This window comes from Plutella xylostella, chromosome 3, assembly GCF_932276165.1.
Source record: "Plutella xylostella chromosome 3, ilPluXylo3.1, whole genome shotgun sequence".
In the NCBI taxonomy this organism is placed as follows: Eukaryota; Metazoa; Arthropoda; class Insecta; order Lepidoptera; family Plutellidae; genus Plutella; species Plutella xylostella.
The window spans coordinates 1,071,650-1,091,447 of NC_063983.1; the positions used below are offsets into that span (position 1 = coordinate 1,071,650).

Genomic DNA, 19,798 nt, shown 5'->3' on the forward strand with positions numbered 1-19,798 from the left:
TACTGGCAAACATAAAATCTTATAGAATGAAGAAATATTACACATTTTCGTGAGCTGTCACCGGAACAGATAAGTTTGTGGCACTGTACCTACGTTACGACAATGATAACTACACTTCATCGAACTTACATTCCATAGTAGACTTGATACCAGTGCCGACTGCTGACCGTGAAAAAACATTGATTGAAATGACCATTGAATCATAAATATATTTTTATTCCAGATAAATAAAATGTATTTAAGGACTTCAACCGTGGCACAGACTAAGGCTAGACATGTGGGCGTTATGTAATAACCTTATTACCTACCCGAAATGTTTTATTTGAACATTAAGGTTTTGATGTTTAAAGGTAAGCGTGTACCTATTGGTATCGTACGTATTGGCCCAAACGGATTGTCATAAATGTATGAAGAAACGGCGCTGGTACCGGAAATGCCGATGAAGTGGACGCACTTGTAAGTGAAGAATACTGAATGTGATGCCTCCGTTGCATACGATGCCGAAAGGTAGACGCTTACCTTAAAAAGTATATTATAAGTCAATAATGAACTTACTAAAATTTTATGAATATTCAAAGGGCAATGTAAGAATTGAAAGACTTCTCCTGAAACGTATACTTCAGAAGACTAAAATGAGTAAAGCTCCTTGCAATGGCTTCTCAAGGAAAAATGTTTACCTTAAAGACTTGCAACATTTTGCGTCACCAACTGAACAATAAAAACGAAAACCTAACCAAGTTTAAAATGCAACCCTCGACATTCAACACTTTCACAATAGTCGGTTAAATCGTAATAGGGAAAGGTTGATCAAATTATATATATAGGTTATGCTCTAACCCACTATGGAGAAATTGCCACTTAAAAGACGCATAACTTTTGAACGGCTAAGCCGATTTTGAATAAAATGGGTAACATTACCTATGACCTGAAAATATAATCGTTTGTGAGCAACGGCAACGCTACCACAGACACATACACAAATACATAGACATCATCATAATAATTTTACAGATTTTCATGGTAATTATTGAACAATCTTGAGACAAAGGTCTTACTGGTAGAGGGTGGTAGTAGCTTACGGTGAAGGAAAACATCGTGAGGAAACCTGCATATCTAGATTTAGCGCAGTGGACCAGCGTGGTGGGAAATGGTCCAAGCTTAGGAAGGTAGTTTAGACTTTGGGGATATGCACAAAGGTTCCACTTGAGAGAGCCAGGTGCAGGTACTTACACCCCCACAGAGAATAGAATAGAATAGAATAGAGGGTGGTAGTGGTGGATATTCAGTGCACTTCCCCACCATTCCTTGCTCTCAGTTTGCAGGAATTAATTGTGAAAAAATGCCCTCAATCGAGTAGCAAAGGAAAGGAAATAATTAGCCTCCATTTTCTCGACGGAGATAAAAGTATATTTTTCTTGAAAATTCACATTTTCTCTGCAGAAGATTGCAAACAGTTTGTACTTTATTACGTTTTTTTATTTGCTCTTGATTCCGCAATATTGTTGTGTTCTAGAAAGGTTGGTACATACTTAGATGGTATTTGCTTCTGCGTTTGAAATGAGAGGAACTTTTTTAAATAGAATTTTGCTAAAATCCTTTCCATTCAGTTTTGAAAAGTAGCTTGAACGGCCATTTTTTTACTTAATTACAACTTTTTACTAATTTGGTTACACATCAACCTTAAAAGCTGGCAACCCTAGGGGTCCTGAACGTAGCAGTTATACAGGTTATGTCGTCATGTAGGTACTAAGTTTACTAGGGTTTACGATTATATCCAGTATGTTAAATCAATTAAAATAAAGAGAGTAAAATGTTGTTACGCAAAATCAAATAAATATACATACGAGTACATAAATGATCCTTTTTTATAATTTTCATGCAATTTTCACAAATGTATGGAATGTGAATTATTTATTACAGTTCAGTGAAAAAGCCCGAAGGCTAAAGTGATTTCCGAGATTCACTGATTCTGATTACTGATGGTGAATACGAAAATAATGATTACATTTATAATAAATTTCAATAAAACAGTAAGTATTCAGTAAACAATCACGTAAGAGTTAAGGGGTACCTGGCTTCTGTCGGTTTAGGAAACTTAGCTTCTACCGTAGAAGTACCTACACTTTGGAAAGTAACTAAGTACCAGATAATTTTATCATCAGTAAAGTTTCTACTTAAACACGTTGCATTGGCGTGATGATAATCGGAAAATTGAAAAGAAAACTGAAATAAGAAAATGTAAATATTTTGTGATCTTCTCTTCAAAGACTACTCATAATCTATTTATACGTTTCATACTTTATATTGGCTCAGTGAAATATAAACTATTCATTACTCTTCAATCGGCCGCTTTAAATTTTATCAAAACAATTTTCTTGGAACTCACTTCACAAATTATGTTTATTTTTAGAGTGAAATTTGCGTCATCAGTAAGTATATTTATTGCAAAGTAGTCAGTAGTGCAAGCTTTGCTCCAGGAAGAAGTCCTGGGTTCGACCCCCGGTTGGCAGCGGGTCGCATTTGCTGAAGATTCGTACAGACACGAACATTACAGTAAACATTAACGCTTTTACTAATGAAATTCAAATTCAATGCTTTGATAAATGGTCGAAGATTCAATGCGATATATTTTCAGCCACCTCAGATAAAACCCGTTTTACACAGCGAAGAAGCACTAAGCATTCCAGCTATAACTTCTTATGAGATTATTCTTCCAGTTCTTATTGTAATGAAAGATATGTTTATGTTTAGTTGTCCCGTGTTTCCTGCGGAGTCACTCTCTGAATCGACGAACAAACAAACAAGAATTATCACGCAATCGGCACACTTCAACGAGACGCTCGATACAATAAGATACAGTCGTGGTTATAGCTTCTTCTTCTTGTCGTGTCGATGGCAACTGTCACACTTCCGCGGCCCAGTGGACCGTCACGTCGATACCCCTCTGGTTGGTCTTGAGGAGGTCTTCCCGCTTGCAGGTGTTGGGAAATCCAGGGCACACCATCAGGTTCTCCATGGTCTGTGGAGACGCACCACATGCGCAATGTGGTTAAAGCTGCAGTTTTGTTTTTTCGGAAGCTTCGAAGAGCTATACTAACCACGGCCCTATCTCGTTACAATTCTCGTTCGTTCGTCAATTTAGAGAGTGACCCCCCCCCCCCTATACCTAGTTTACCTCCCGTGAGGTACAGGGTGGATGCAATTTCGCCGATAAATCTGGTTAGTCACGTGCAACCCTGTATACGTAACTACGAGGAGTAATCTACAAAGCGACGGCACACACGCGTTATTAGATTTGGAAAACGTGCAGGCATCGTGGAGTATCTATAATCTATATACAGGGTGCAGTTTTATCAGTGACTCGAATTTTCCAAAATACTGAGCAATATACGTTATTTTGAGGGGCCAACACTTTGAGACTTTTTTTTTGTTCTGACTCTCCAATTTATTCGTATTCTGTTTATAAAAGGCATAAAAAATATTATATTATTTAAATCGTACAGACGTACGCCGACGATATAGTCTTGTTCGCTCCGTCCGCATCAGAATTGACACAAATGCTACAAGAACTTAGCACGGCGAGCCTTGAGGTGGGGCTGAAGATGAATAGGTCTAAGACTCAAGTCATGACCAATAGCGCCAAAAGTAGGGTCGAGGTAGACGGGCAGGAAATAGGATATGTCGATGAGTATATCTACTTGGGCCAGATAGCATCCTTCGAAAACAGGCAGGACAAGGAAGTCGAAAGACGTATTAACAACGCCTGGAAGAGCTTCTGGTCCATGAAAGATCTTATGAAGGGCACTCTCCCTCTAACACTCAAACGCCAACTCATCGACATGTGTATACTGCCTGTCCTAACCTACGGCGCACAGACTTGGTCTCTGACCGAGCATCAGAAGTCCAAACTCAAGGTTTGCCAAAGAGCGATGGAGCGTACTATACTTGGTTACGAAGGATTGACCGAATCCGGAACACCACGCTACGCTCCTCGACTCGTATCGATGTGGGCGCACAGACTGCAAAGCTGAAGTGGGCCTGGGCAGGCCACGTCTGTCGCATGCACCCGGACCGGTGGGCCAGAATTGTCACCGAGTGGGTTCCCAGTGATGGACGTCGGCGTCGCGGAAGACCCAGACGGAGATGGCGGGACGACCTCGACAGGTTTTTACCTCAATGGCCGAAGGAGGCACAGGATCGGGACCGGTGGTCAATTTATAAGGCCTTTGTTCAGCAGTGGGACACTAACCAGGATACATAAAAAAAAGTACAGAAAACTATAGATAACATCCAGTGGTGAGTTTTGAGAGAAGCCTACGTCCAGCAGTGGACTGCTATAGGCTGATGATGATGAATCGATCATAGATCTTGACGGAATTGACGTTAACTGACAAGCTGAACAGCGATCACAGGATTCGATACTATTTTCTTCTGGTTACTATTTATTACTATTATGTTTGTGTAGTTTTTGAAAATAGAATCGAATCCTGTGATAGGCCCTCTGACCACAAGTTAATTGATAAATTTCACCCTGTATACAGGTCTATATATAGACCCTCAGACGAGCAATGTATCGTTACGTTATCGAGAGATGTGTGTGCTTGTGACTTATCTTCCAAAGGGCAGATTCTTCATCGTAATCTTCCAAGGGTGATAGCTTTTAGCAGCTTTTTTATGATCGTGAATCGTATCATCTTAATTAATTGTAAATGGCAACGGTATTTAATACGAACTAGATGTACCTAGTTTCGTGCAAATGAACGTCTTATCAAATAACACACCACTTTTCTACCACTCAGTTCTTACGAGTATTTTGAATTAATTCGGCTGGAAGATTTGAAACTTTATACATGGTTGTTATCAGGTAGAACTCAAAACGGTTTTACAGTACACAAAACAATAGTTTTTTCTTTTATTTTTGTATGTGACACACCATGTTGTTCTCACATGATTAATGCAGTTTGTGAACCATAAAATATCATCTGTGGAAAGGACAATTTACTTATAGTCCAGTCAAGGAATGAGGTGTAGAGTGCGTGAGCAGGTAACTAAGCGATTCCTTCAGAAACTTGTTCAGGGGGCTTAGGTTGTTAACATACCAAAAGTCCTGACTCCTAGGTGATGAGCTGGAGGGAGGAGGGGGGATAAAGGTACAAATTTTTGGTTTTTAGCTTATATCTCAAAAACGGTGCATCCGAGAGAAATGTTATAAAATAATGAAATGAAGCTCTTAAAATTATCTAAAACTTTTATATAATATGTTTTTTTCTAATTCCTAACCGTTTTCGAGCTATTACCCTCGGAAAAAGTTGAAATTTACGAGAAAAATGTATTCATGTAAAAAATTCATAAACATTGCATCATATTGTCTTAATCTATTCATAAACGAAAAAAATGAAGAGGGAAGAAGTTGTAGATTTTTTTATTCCCTTTTAAAATATATATACATATGCTGGTCAATGTCCAAACCGCCTAAAGTTAGAGCTATTTTAAACTTGCATTTTGCTTAAGTCACTGACATAGCTCACCGAGTTAGTAAGCTTAAGTGTAAGTAAAATAGCTGTAACTTTGGGTGGGTTGGACATCAACCAGCATATGTATATGTATTCTAAAAGGGAATTTAAAAATCTACAACTTCTTTTCTATTAATTTTTTTCATTTATGAATAGGTATAGACAATATGTTGCAATGTTTATGAATGTTTTGACATGAATACATTTTCCTTGTAAATTTCAACTTTTTCCGAGGGTAATAGCTCGAAAACGGTTAGGAATTAGAAAAAAACATATGACATAAAAGTTTTAGATAATTTTAAGAACTTCATTTCATTAATTAAAAATATTTCTCTCCGATGCACCATTTTCGAGATAAAAGCTAAAAACCAAAAATTCGTACCTTTATCCCCCCCTCCTCCCCCCCGCTCATCACCTAGGAGTCAGGACTTTTGGTATGTTAACAACCTAAGCCCCCTGAACAAGTTTCTGAAGGAATCGCTTAGTTACCTGCTCACGCAGTCTACACCTCGTTTTGTGTCATTTATTGACTGGACTATTAGCCTACATTCACCTTCATAAGTTGCTCCTTAAGGCGGGATCAGACGGCTCATTTTTCGTTCATTTCTGTCTTTCATTCGGCATCTTTAATTCGAAATGATACGTGTGAACACAAAATGAAACAAGAGTGCCGAATGAATTCATTAATGAACCGATTCAACAATGTTTGATTTTGGCATTCGCATCTTTCATTCCCACTCCGAATGAAGAAAAGTGAACAGTCTGCACACAGAATGAACGTTCATTCGCCTTCGGCATAGACCTACTACCTCTAGACTGGCAATCGCCGTGTGCACTATTCTCTTTCTCACTCAAACCATAGATGTTGCCGACAAAAAAAATAAACCTAAATATGGGGAAATTTAACTTATCATAATAACAAAAACAAAACTTGAGTATATCGTCGGTTGATAGGAAAAAGACACTAAAGGCTAATTTTTCAATAGCCAGATAAAAGTTTTGCTGGGAAATAATTTTGATGCTGTTGCGTCGCAATGTTTCTCAATGTTTGTATTACCCAGATAACATTTATCTGAATATTGAAAAATCAGCCTTAGTGAGTTTTTCCTGTCAACCGACGATATAAGAAAAAAAAAATTTACTCATACTTATTTGATTTCAATATAATTATTTAATATACACAAACTGAGTGGATTGTATGATTCATTGTCTTCGTCCAATCGAAACAATCCTCTTCAAAATGTGCCGAACACAATTTTTGTATGTTTCTTTGGTTCCAAATTTGTGCGACCGGTAATGTCTATCCATTTTCTTGGTATTTTTTTTTCTGTCGGAAACCTATGAAGCAGAGATAAATGGATGAGCATGAGCATTATAATCGTGGGCCAAATATGTGATGGGGTTTTTTTTAAAGGAAACACGCATTTCGTATCAATACAATAAACTTTATATTAGGTATACAGAAGAAATCACACATAGAAGAAAAAAACGAAACGAACGTTTCCTCACAATGAGAGGCACCTCATTTGAAAGAGGAGAATGACTTCTACAAAATACAATCTTCACAAAAACCGAATTCGTGCGCCCCATTTGTAAACCCAACCCGAGTCCGTTACAATTTCTAGTATTTTCTTTGCATACTATAATATTTGTGGGTAAAATAAATTTTCAATAACTTGCAACACCATGTGATTTGTTATGATATGGTACCTCGTAATTTTTACTTAAAACTGATACTAAAAGACCTTACAGTATTAAAATTAGTATCGTTTTATATTAAAATCGAGCCAATAGATAGTACTATGATGAATGTAAGCTTGTTAAACTTGATAGTATCTACTTACATGTGAAAATATATCTCATCCATCATTCCATCGTGTTTTCGTTCAATATGCTCTATACAACCGAACAAAATCCACCCACCCATGTCACACACTCGTTAAGTGATGATAATAGTCTAATAAACTTAATAAACACCCACAAATCACTAGCAAATCAAAAATAAATAGCATTTAGAAAATTTAGTTGTAACTGTCAGCCTTTGTTTGGCACAGATTTTTCATTTGTTTCATTGTTTGGCACAGAGAACTGACGTAAACAGGCGCCACAGCAAAAAGGACAAAAAACATTTACAGCTTAACGTTTCTTTCTTACGCTTAATGTAGCTAAGCGTCTCTTTTTGCAATGTCAGAACTGTCACGATTATACCCCTGTGGCCTTCGGCCATTTTGTCAAAGACTAGAATATTATAACTGGAGACATTTTGTCTCGAGCCTAGTTCCGAGACGCACGACCTCACCCGACGACATACATATTATTGAAAATAATAAATGAACGTTCATTTCTTTATCATTCCCAGTTTGTGGTGTCAACATGGAATGAAAAGAAAATGAACCGTTCCCTCGAATGAACCGTCTAATCGCGCCTTTTTGAAACTCACAAACTGCCTTTTATTCATAAAAAACTTACGTTTTCTTAGTTTGACAAGGTACAAAAGCTGACGTTGACTTCTCCAGTTAACGAGGTTTTTCTCATATTATTCGTTTTTTTTATAAAGCTTTCTTTTTTTAATTTAATTAATGAAATAAAACACACTGCTAATGTTGATCATGGTTTATTCAAACAATATCATCATGCAAGATAAAAATGTGGTCAAATGTTACACGTATTTCTCTTAATATCTATCGTATCTCTAACTAGGTTAGTACTTCGTACGGGCCTGTGTAGGTACTAGGTAGTAATTAATAGTATTTTAACAACAAAATCACAGTATTTTCACTACGGTAAGATAAGTTTAGTTACCAAATATTTTGGAAAGCTTATTATTTATTATTATTTATTATTTAATCCTTTATTGCACAAATATATAAATAAGTGTACAAAGGGTGGACTTAATGCTAAAAGCATTTTCTACCAGTCAACCCACAGGAAGTACAGGAGAAATAATGTTAAAGGTGTGCAAAAAAAAAGAGAAAAAAAAAAAAGAAAGAAATTGCAATGTCACTCAATAATTATTGTACCTAACAATAAAAAGAATACATAAATAGAAATAATATAATAATAAACTATAAATATATACTTGTATTAATAGAATACACAAATAGAAATAATATAATAATAAACTATAATATATAATTCTATAAATATATATGTATACCGAAGAAATAGATTAATATATACCTATTATTAATATCATTTACATTAGGTTCAAGATAGGCTGTCATACTTGCTGAGGTAGTGAGCACGAGTTAAGCGTTTAAACACGTTGCGGGAAGGGGCTTTTCTAATATTGTCAGGAAGATCGTTCCAAAGTCGTACAGCTGTGACCGCAAAGGAATCAGACATAAAGCCAGAGCGGAAGGAGGGCAAAGCTAAAAGCAAATTGTGAGAGGAGCGAAGCTGCCTGGAGTGGGTATCTGAAAGAAATTGGAACATTGACTTAAGATAGGGGGGAGTATTAGGCTCGTGGAGGACAGAGAAAAGAAGACAAAGGATACGCAAGTTCCTACGATCGCGAATGGGAAGCCATTTTAGTTTTGAGCGGTACTGAGACACGTGATCATATTTACGGAGCCCAAAAACAAAACGAATGCAGGTGTTCAGTAAGCGTTCAAGCTTACTGAGCAGTGCTTCAGTCAGGTCCAGGTAGCACACATCCGCATAGTCTATAATGGGTAGAAGGAGAGAATTAACTAAAGCGAGTTTAGTGTGCTGCGGAAGGAAATTTTTCATGCGAAGAAGGGAGTGGAGAGAGGCGTAAATTTTGCGGGACACTTTGTCCAGCTGTGGTTCCCAACTCAGGTTTTGGTCAATCATCAGGCCAAGATCAGTAACAGTTGGAGAGAAAGGTACCACTCTACCATCATATTTAACTGGCGGCACAGCAGCATAGTCCAGACCTGATAATAGCCGTGAACCCCCTACGATTATGGCTTGACATTTGCTGGGATTAACGGAGATGCCGAAGTTTCGAGACCATTGAAGTATCTGCTCGAGATCACCGTTCACCCCAGCAATGCCCGCGTCTAGCTCATCAAGCTTGACCTGGTTGTAAATTTGCAAGTCATCGGCATACAAGTGATAGGAACATTTAAGATTAGAGGTTACAAGGTTAATAAATGTTGAAAAAAGTAAGGGAGATAGAATGCCGCCTTGAGGAACACCAGCAGACAAGTCAGCCCAGTCAGATATGACCGAAGGGCCACAGCGTATTGCCTGCTGACGACCACGAAGATAAGAAGAGAACCAGCTAACAGCGGGGTCGGAGATCTTGTGACATTGAAGAACGGCAAGCAACAAGTCGTGGTCGACGGCGTTGAACGCATTGCTAAAGTCCACCAGGACCAGTATTGTCACCCGCCGATCCTCCATGGCACACCTGATATCTTCAGTCACTTTCAGTAAAGCTTATATCTATGACAAGTAAGTAATAGGATAAATTAATAAATAATTAACCATATTTTTCCATGTACCTACCTATTATATTGTTAAAATACGGAGTTACGTAGTTAGATAATTAATAACCTACATTAAAATAACAAACCGATGTTGATGAAATAGAATTGTATCATTTCAGTGCTGCGATCACAGGATTCGATACTATTTTCGAATCTACACAACATAATGAAAAAAACAAATGTCACTTTTGGAACTGACAAATTTGCCTTACATTTTGACAGTGACAGTTGACGATCCTACTTAGATAAACCTTTTATTTTATTTAACGTCAACATTGTTGATTTTATATAGATTTTTATTTAGGTTGTCATAGATATTTTACGAATGTTGTGTACACCTTTAATAGGCTTTTACAACAAAATTAGAATTTTAAGAAATGATTTAGTAATGTAAGTTGTTTAAGCTGCTGGTGTTCCTTTTTGAATAAATAAATAAATCCTATTCTTTTTCCATATGCTTGTGTAGATTCGAAAATAGTATCGAATCCTGTGATCGCTGCACAGTATGACGTATTTGCAAATGTGAAAGTATTTAACAGGTAGGACAAAAATATTATAATAATTACAAAATCTATAACTTCGGACAATGCATGGACTAACCATTCAACACTTTATGTTACAAAAATATACTTACTAATCCTATTAATAGACCAATAACATTTAAATAGTTCCATTCTCTAACAATTAGGTACTTCCTTAATTAGAAAATTTACATGCATTTTTTTACTAAACGTTTTTTTACACATTTGGCACAATATTTGGTTTATGTAGGTCAATAATTTTTTTAAACGGAGGTATTTGATTAAGTTAGTAGTAAATCTAAAGACAACTGAACCATGATATCTATTAGTACTGTCTTCAGATTGGTCGTGACTAGTGTCGTGGGGAATTTTTTTAAAATTCTCGAAAAGAATTCGAAATTTATAGTGTAAAGAAAATAGAAAATAATTTATAATGAAAACAAAAAAAAAACACCAAAGACTAATTTTGTAAAATTTTTGGTTCTGGTTGTGAAGCACTACGTACATATCTATTTTTTTAAATTACTTCATCATCATCATCAGCCAATAATCATCCACTGCTGGACATAGGCCTCTCCCAAGGAGCGTCACAACACTCGGTCCTCGGCCTTCCTCATCCAACCACTACCGGCTACCCGCCTAAGGTCGTCAGTCCAGCGGGCAGGAGGGCGTCCCATGCTGCTTAAATTACTTACCGATTAGCATTCTCAATATGATACAGCATTCATAAATTTTCGTCTTTTAATTAAAAATAGGTAAATAAATGTAAAAGTACTTAGGTACTACTTATACGATGAAGAATAATATTGGAGTAGATTTAAAATATCTATAATTTAACTTCAAAATATTGGTCATTAAAATACCTTATTTTTGTTTCTAACTGAATAGACTGTAATCACTTGGATTTAAGTTTTAAGTAATTAGCTTTTATTTCATTTATAATTGTTTTAAAAGGTCTACTTTTGGATAACTTCCTAACTAACTTACAATAACTGACTACTTAAATACATACAATCAAAATTGAGTCCAACGTATGATCAATGTGAATTGTTATTAGGACTATAATCATTGGAATCTACACTAGTGTCTACCTTAGTATCTATTGTATTAGAATTGATTTCACTCCTAGCAAAAACTGAATTATCATCTTCATTGTCAGCATTGCCAAAACTATTCTCAACTGAACTTTCGTTAACACTTACACTATTATCTACATCATCACCCTTTTCACAATCAGGCTCATAATCCAACTCATCGTTGTCTTTAACTGAACTTTCAGACATCGACTCTCTTTTTTCCAACAAAACTTCTATTTGCTTGTAGGCTTCTCCGCCGTTGCTTTCGACTAGGTCCGGTGGTCTTACGGTGGAAAGAGTGCTGGAGAGATATGACGTTTGCAGGTTGTATCCTGGGAGTAGTTTGGGTTGCAATGGCAGCATCAGGTCTAAGGCTCCAGTGGTGGCAGGCCTGGGTTGCAGTGGAGGAGCAGTCATCAGTGGTGGTTGCAATGACGCTAGGGAGATGGCACCAGATTGGGTGTTGATGATTGGACTCTCAACTGAAAAATGAAGGGAGATTTATGTTACCTTAGGGTTTAAATAAATATAGGTATGTGTCGCATGAATTGCTGGTGATGTTTGTGTGTTTTTAATGCCAGTGCTGGTATGAATGAAAGTTATTGATTGTGTAGTTGGGTTGTGTCTCATGCTTTGATTTTTGTTTGTTCATGCAAATGTTCATTTATGTGTACAGTAATTCATTGTACTAGATTACAATTTCGTTGATTTTATTCCTTGAATGTTGTTTGGCGAAATCGCTCGTTAAATTTAGAACAAAACACACTTGGTATCCAGTATCCAGTGTCTTGCAAAAATAATCTAGTAAGTAAGTTAAAAGGAGATCAATTTGTTTTTCGTAAACTTTCAAAAGCTGTGTAAAATGTACCTATTGATAAAGATAACTACTTTACTATATTACTTTTGCAATAACCAAAAGGCCTAGCACGGGGCTCAAGACGTGACAAAAGTTTTCCGTCGAACTCGCTCTCGAAGACGCGCAATGTGAGTGAGCGCGACGCAAAACATTTGTCATACTTATTGCGCTCCATGGTAGGCCTTCTTGGATTTGCAAAAGTTATTTAATTAGGGTCATCCTAATCAACATTTTTTGTTGTTAAATGGACAGCAGTTCAATATTAAACACAATCACCTATGGGCGCGCGGGCCTGCAGCGGCAGCGCGACGGTGGTGGGCGGGCGAAGCACGCAGGGCGGCGCCTGCAGCGCCAGGCTTATCATGTTCATGCCGTTTACACCTGGAAATAAAGATGAAAATAAAGGAATATTAATCATTTTATGCATATTTGTGGCTTTGTAGGTCTGTGCATGTATAGAACAACGCAGCTCTCAATTGATTAAAGTGGTTGATTATAATAATATGACCAATCGGAAATCAAACACTGGAGTTTCATTTTACTTTTGTATACGCCGAGTCTACTACAGGTTATTACCTTGTTATTACATTTGTTTATCGTTTTGGTTAGAAGGTTTTTTGCTGGATATAATGTGGCGCCTCTAGCGAAAACTACCATTAAAAAATTAAGCACCTGTCACCTGAGACACCTAGCCTCGTATTCTCTAGGCGACAAATTGTCGCAGAACCTGTCTAGCATAGACCTACTACCTCTAGACTGGCAATCGCCGTGTGCACTCTTTCTCACTCAAACCATAGATGTTGCCGACAAAAAAATTAAACCTAAATATGGGGAAATTTAACTTATCATAATAACAAAAACAAAACTTGAGTATATCGTCGGTTGATAGGAAAAAGACACTAAAGGCTAATTTTTCAATAGCCAGATAAAAGTTTTGCTGGGAAATAATTTTGATGCTGTTGCGTCTCAATGTTTCTCAATGTTTGTATTACCTAGATAACATTTATCTGAATATTGAAAAATCAGCCTTAGTGAGTTTTTCCTGTCAACCGACGATATAAGAAAAAAAACTTTACTCATACTTATTTGATTTCAATATAATTATTTAATATACACAAACTGAGTGGATTGTATGATTCATTGTCTTCGTCCAATCGAAACAATCCTCTTCAAAATGTGCCGAACACAATTTTTGTATGTTTCTTTGGTTCCCAATTTGTGCGACCGGTAATGTCTATCCATTTTCTTGATATTTTTTTTTCTGTCGGAAACCTATGAAGCAGAGATAATGGATGAGCATGAGCATTATAATCGTGGGCCAAATATGTGATGGGGTTTTTTTAAAAGGAAACACGCATTTCGTATCAATACAATAAACTTTATCACACATAAAAGAAAAAAACGAAACGAACGTTTCCTCACAATGAGAGGCACCTCATTTGAAAGAGGAGAATGACTTCTACAAAATACAATCTTCACAAAAACCGAATTCGTGCGCCCCATTTGTAAACCCAACCCGAGTCCGTTACAATTTCTAGTATTTTCTTTGCATACTATAATATTTGTGGGTAAAATAAATTTTCAATAACTTGCAACACCATGTGATTTGTTATGATATGGTACCTCGTAATTTTTACTTAAAACTGATACTAAAAGACCTTACAGTATTAAAATTAGTATCGTTTTATATTAAAATCGAGCGAATAGATAGTACTATGATGAATGTAAGCTTGTTAAACTTGATAGTATCTACTTACATGTGAAAATATATCTCATCCATCATTCCATCGTGTTTTCGTTCAATATGCTCTATACAACCGAACAAAATCCACCCACCCATGTCACACACTCGTTAAGTGATGATAATAGTCTAATAAACTTAATAAACACCCACAAATCACTAGCAAATCAAAAATAAATAGCATTTAGAAAATTTTGTTGTAACTGTCAGCCTTTGTTTGGCAAAGATTTTTCATTTGTTTCATTGTTTGGCAAAGAGAACTGACGTAAACAGGCGCCACAGCAAAAAGGACAAAAAACATTTACAGCTTAACGTTTCTTTCTTACGCTTAATGTAGCTAAGCGTCTCTTTTTCGCAATGTCAGAACTGTCACGATTATACCCCTGTGCTGCCTAGGCACATGTCGTCTACGTGTCGCCGCGACGTCGCGCTCTGTTCTGCGACGTCGCACGTGACTATACAGCGACATCTACGTGTCGCAGAACAGGTTCCGTGTTTTGGCTCGCGAGACAGAAGCCTCGAATTCACTAGGGCACAAGTTCTGAGACTGTTACAGAACATCTACGGTGCGTGTTTTCAGAACATTTTGGTAACATGTCGTGATACATGTTGCTTGTCCACACCAGCAGTCTCCGCCGACATGTCGCCCGAGGAAGTCGTGGCAGTTAGTGCTGCGTGCTAGAAGTCGCGCACGCGTCCACACTCTGCAACAGTGGTCGCTAGACAGATGTCGCAGGAAGTTCTGTCTCGCGAGCCAAAACACGGAACCTGTTCTGCGACACGTAGATGTCGCTGTATAGTCGCGTGCGACGTCGCAGAACAGAGCGCGACGTCGCGGCGACACGTAGACGACATGTGCCTAGACAGGTTCTGCGACAATTTGTCGCCTAGTGAATACGAGGCTTAAGACAGAACTTCCTGCGACATCAGTCTAGCGACCGATGTTGCAGAGTGTGGACGCGTGCGCGACTTCTAGCACGCAGCACTAACTGCCACGACTTCCTCGGGCGACATCTCGGCGGAGACTGCTAGTGTGGACAAGCAAAATATATCACGACATGTTACCAAAATGTTCTGAGAACACGCACCGTAGATGTTCTGTAACAGTCTCAGAACTTGTGCCCTAGTGAATTCGAGGCTTAACAGTCAATAATCTTTTTCCTGTATTTACCCGTGATAAAGACAACACCATTAGCCAAACTCAACAAAAAAAAACTGTGAATAAGGCCATCTATTATAGAACAGTTGCAACTTACCGAACTTGTTGCTGCCGGGCGAGAGATCTTTCATGACGGCGGGATGTTTCACCGCGTTCACCCGCCGGTTGGAGGCGGTCACCTCGCGCTTCATCCGCCGCGGCTGTTCCACCGGGAGCACTCGGCGACGCTTCTTAGGAAGTTTTGACCGCGCCTGCGAATAGATGGCGCTGTTAGTGAAATTTTTATGGCGGTTTTTAGTTTTTTTTTATTGAGAGTTTTGTTTGGGCTTTTGCTTTTTTATAATCAGTTTATTAGATTGTTTCAAAATAATTTGGAGCTAATATACCTACCTAAGTAATATATGGAGCACAAAACAATTTTCTTACAAGAAAACTTTGACATGTAAAACTTGGCAAGAAAATGTTGAAAATTAATTTGCACTTCCAGTGCAGACGTGCAGTTTTATAAATGCTGGACCCGCTTACTGAAGGCTGCGACCAAACGAGGAAAACATAAAGAGTAATTATTCTACTGCAGAGATTCTACTTGTTTATTATTATATTTTAAGTTAGTAGGTACCATAGTAATAAGTAAGTACCTAAATAAAAAAAACGTAAGTGCATACATATTGCATTGACCGTATACTGAGTGAGCAGGACAGTAATAGCATTAAATATGTTTAAATGTTTGGTGCATGTCACAGATTACAGATAAGATTACAGTTGGTATGTCAAAACATAAAAACTTCCATTTGCTTAAATTATATGTATCTACTCCTACTTAAACTTAAATAATTATATGTCCGTTTTATCTGAACAAACCATCCAGCAATAGATGAATGGAGCATTAGGTAAATGGCATCGCTTTAGATGATTTAGTAAATAGGCTGTCTGACCTCAGTCTAATCTAGTTATTAATAGCCTGAAATTTCAGCGCTGGGTCATCCTTTTGTTAACGGCTGAAACCAATTCGTCATATTTATCAAAAGCTTTGTACGTTGTAGGTGTTACTGTGCTCGTTATGAAAAAAAATTTAATTTTAAATTTATAAAGGAAAGTAAAATAAAAAATTACACATATGAATCTCTTAACTAAATCTGACACTTGAATACTTAACATTTTATTCATCATGTCTTATCTTCAAAAGTACCTCGGAACCCTAAACACTTAACTTAAGATCAACGCTTGAGATTTCTTCCAAATTGGGAAAAAAACGATGGATAAGAAGTTGGATCTTTTATTTTATAGGATAAGTAGCTTTTGCTCTGTACTTCGCTTCTCCTAAAGACGTTCAGCCGTACTCTCGGATTAAAGTATGGCTTGCGTCACCATCTTATCAGCCTCACAACAAAAGTCAAGGCATTTTTTCCTTTAAGATGTAAAAATAACAATAATACCTACATAAATATTATTATGGTTGCGACTGTAATCCCCGAAAGGCTGGTCACAGGTGACTTATAGAGAAAAAACCGGCCAAGTGCGAGTCGGGCTCGCGCACAAAGGGTTCCGTAGCAGCAAATATAATAAACTTTAAATCAACCTATCTCAAAAACTATAAGAGATACTTTGATCAAACCAAAAATCGTTGAAAGAGTTAATTAGCATGCATCACCTCTATTTTTTTTAGAATTTTATACCCCGTAGTTATAAAAATAGAGGGGGGGAGACATACTTTTTACGACTTTGAGAGCTGATATCTCAAAAACCGTTCACTTTAAGAAAAATGTTTTTTAAAAAACTTTATATCATTTTAAAAGACCTTTCCATTGATACCCCACACGGGTATGTACATCGAAAAAAAAAATTTCATCCCTCAGTTACATGTATGGGGGGCCCCACCCCCAATTCTTTTTTTTACTATTTAGTGTCATATTTTTGTAGCGGTTCATACAACACATATTCCCATCAAATTTCATCACTGTAGTACTTATAGTTTCCGAGTAAATCGGCTGTGACAGACGGACAGACGGACAGACGGACATGACGAAACTATAAGGGTTCCGTTTTTGCCATTTTGGCTACGGAACCCTAAAAAACTGGAAACTTAAAACTGACTAGCGCTGACAAACCGGTAAGTGCTTGTAACAAGCCACCCGCTTTTCACTGAACCTTCGCACTCACGTGATTGATCACGAGTTGTATCGCCATGTAAGTATAATATTGATTTACTTTCTTTAATTTTAAACTAACATAGTTAATAAATATCAAATACCTATCAAATATTCATTTGCATTCATTTTATAAAATAAAAGTAGTTAGTATCATACATGAACCCTGCAAGGATAGTAGGTTTTTCATGTGGACAGCACCAATGGCATACTAGGGACGCACTCAATTTTCTAGACTCGTGTTTGCACCACTTGACCAATTCAAACCAACATGATGTACAGCAGGCTTAAAATATTAAACCAGTAAACTTGTGTATTGTCCGTCCGACACAAAAAAAGTCTTGATAAGTAAGTAATTTCATGAAATAAAATGTGAAGCTGCCCGCAAGCCCGCCGAGGTTGGGTCTGGGCAAACAGGAATTCAACAATTTATCCTGTTTTACGACAGAAAGCTGGATTACGTCTGCTGCAATTCGCAGACTTGTTTCAACTTGGAATGAAAATAAAAATAGGCAGTAACATTCCGTTTGAATTTCCGGGCCCTTTGCAGACGGCTGGTTTTAAAGAATACGGACAGATGCGGAATACGCACAGACGCCATTTTATGCTAATGTTTCTTATATCGCGGTAGAAATTGAAAAATTATTTGATTAAATAGGTTTTTTGTTCTTTTACTGGCTAAGCCACTGCATTGCCTTGGTCAACGGCCAGGGGGCCTTGGTCGATGCAAGACCTATAACGCACACATCAATTTTTTTTTTTCATTTCGTGATACTGTAGTAAGTTGTAAGATTACAAAAACTTTTCAGCTTAGCTTATACTATCAAAACACAGAGATACAATCCACAATGAATGTTGGTTACTACCCCCTAGTTGAAAAGTGAGGTTGTTACAGTCTCAGGTGGAAGATAGATGAACTGTAGAATACTTTGTCAATAGAGTTTTCTGTGTACTTATCTGGCGCTATTCGTTTGTCAGAGACTGAGCTTTTTTTCCTTGTGTATTTAAGATCGAGGATCAGACTTTAAATATTAAGAGGTAGAGCTTTTTGCCTTTCTTGTAAGTAAATAATGTTCGTTTAATCTTGAATTTTAACAGTAAGTATATTTATTTGTAGGTAGGTATTACATTAACATAGAACATAATAATATATTTTTTGTCTCCTATTATTCCTCTTTTATTTCATTTAATTAATGTTAATTTTAAGGTATTATATGGTATGAGTATTATAAGGTTAATGAAAATTATAATTATAAATATACTGTAATTAGTAATCTTACGGAATTCTGACAGTTATCAATTTTAGACAAATCAGAGATCACAAACCTTTTTGGGCTAGGCACTTTTTCAGTACGAGTCTGGACATCTGAGACTATAAACTATATTTTTTAGTCCCTGTATCCATTTTATTAAGTGCGGCGCTCCAAATTAAAAGGGGATTTACCTACGGTGAGAAATAATTACCGTACCTAAATATATCACAAATAGTGAAAAATACAATTAAAGATAATCTCAATTATCTTATGCAATTATCGCTGTCGTAGAAAATATATCTAAAAACAACTAGTAATTCTTTTTGAAACGGTAGCCATAGTACGCCGATGTCAGGCCGATGTTGCGTTCGTATTTGAATAGAGGTGATAGCTATCACCATAAAGTATCACATCATAGCACTTCCACGTCCATATCTTGAAAACTCACTAACCGATTTTGATGAAACCTACACTTGATTCCTACGGTCGGAGGATCCTCCCTTTGCCATGGGGAAGCGCCTCCAGCATCTCCATACTGCCTTCCTAAGCTTGGACCATTTCCCACCACGCTGGTCCACTGCGGTGTTGGTGGGTTCACATATCTAGATGTTTTCCTTCTCCGTAAGAGCGATGGTATACATTGTACTTAAATTCAAAGAACTCATTGTTACCTACATGTCAGCGCCGAGATTAGATGATATAAGGGTTCCTTTTTTTCCTTTTGAGGTACAGAACCCTCAAAAAGAATAGTGACAATCGGATCAATCGTTTCGGAGATATGCGTGGACAAACATACATACCAACAAGCATATAAACATACATAGGTACATAAACATTTATAAAATTTTGAATATTTGTTTATTAGCCCCAATGATTTCAAAAGGAAAGATACGCCCTTCAGAACATTTTACTCAAACCTTCTTCATACAAGTAAAATAACTGCCATCTGTCATAATTTGTTGGAACTATGTCAGAGCCGAGCTACTTATCCTAACGACGCAACCTTGTACGTGCGTTCATATTTTACCGTCACCGGACAGTAGGTACATAATAATATGAGTGAGTTGCATGCGGA

At 37.2% G+C, this 19,798-nt stretch overlaps 1 protein-coding gene across 1 annotated transcript in view; it reads right to left on the bottom strand.

Annotated features, from left to right (window-relative positions):
• Positions 1-10,841: 10,841 nt before the first annotated feature.
• LOC105387045 (potassium voltage-gated channel protein Shaw) overlaps positions 10,842-19,798 on the bottom strand; it is a 174,602-nt gene continuing 165,645 nt past the window's right edge. The window contains exons 8-10 of the mRNA XM_038116817.2: positions 15,421-15,574; positions 12,700-12,804; positions 10,842-12,049 (exon numbers count right to left, since the gene is read on the bottom strand). Of these exons, the coding sequence (XP_037972745.2) occupies positions 11,529-12,049; positions 12,700-12,804; positions 15,421-15,574 (780 nt within the window). The 3' untranslated portion in view covers positions 10,842-11,528. The remainder of the gene's footprint in view (positions 12,050-12,699; positions 12,805-15,420; positions 15,575-19,798) is intronic.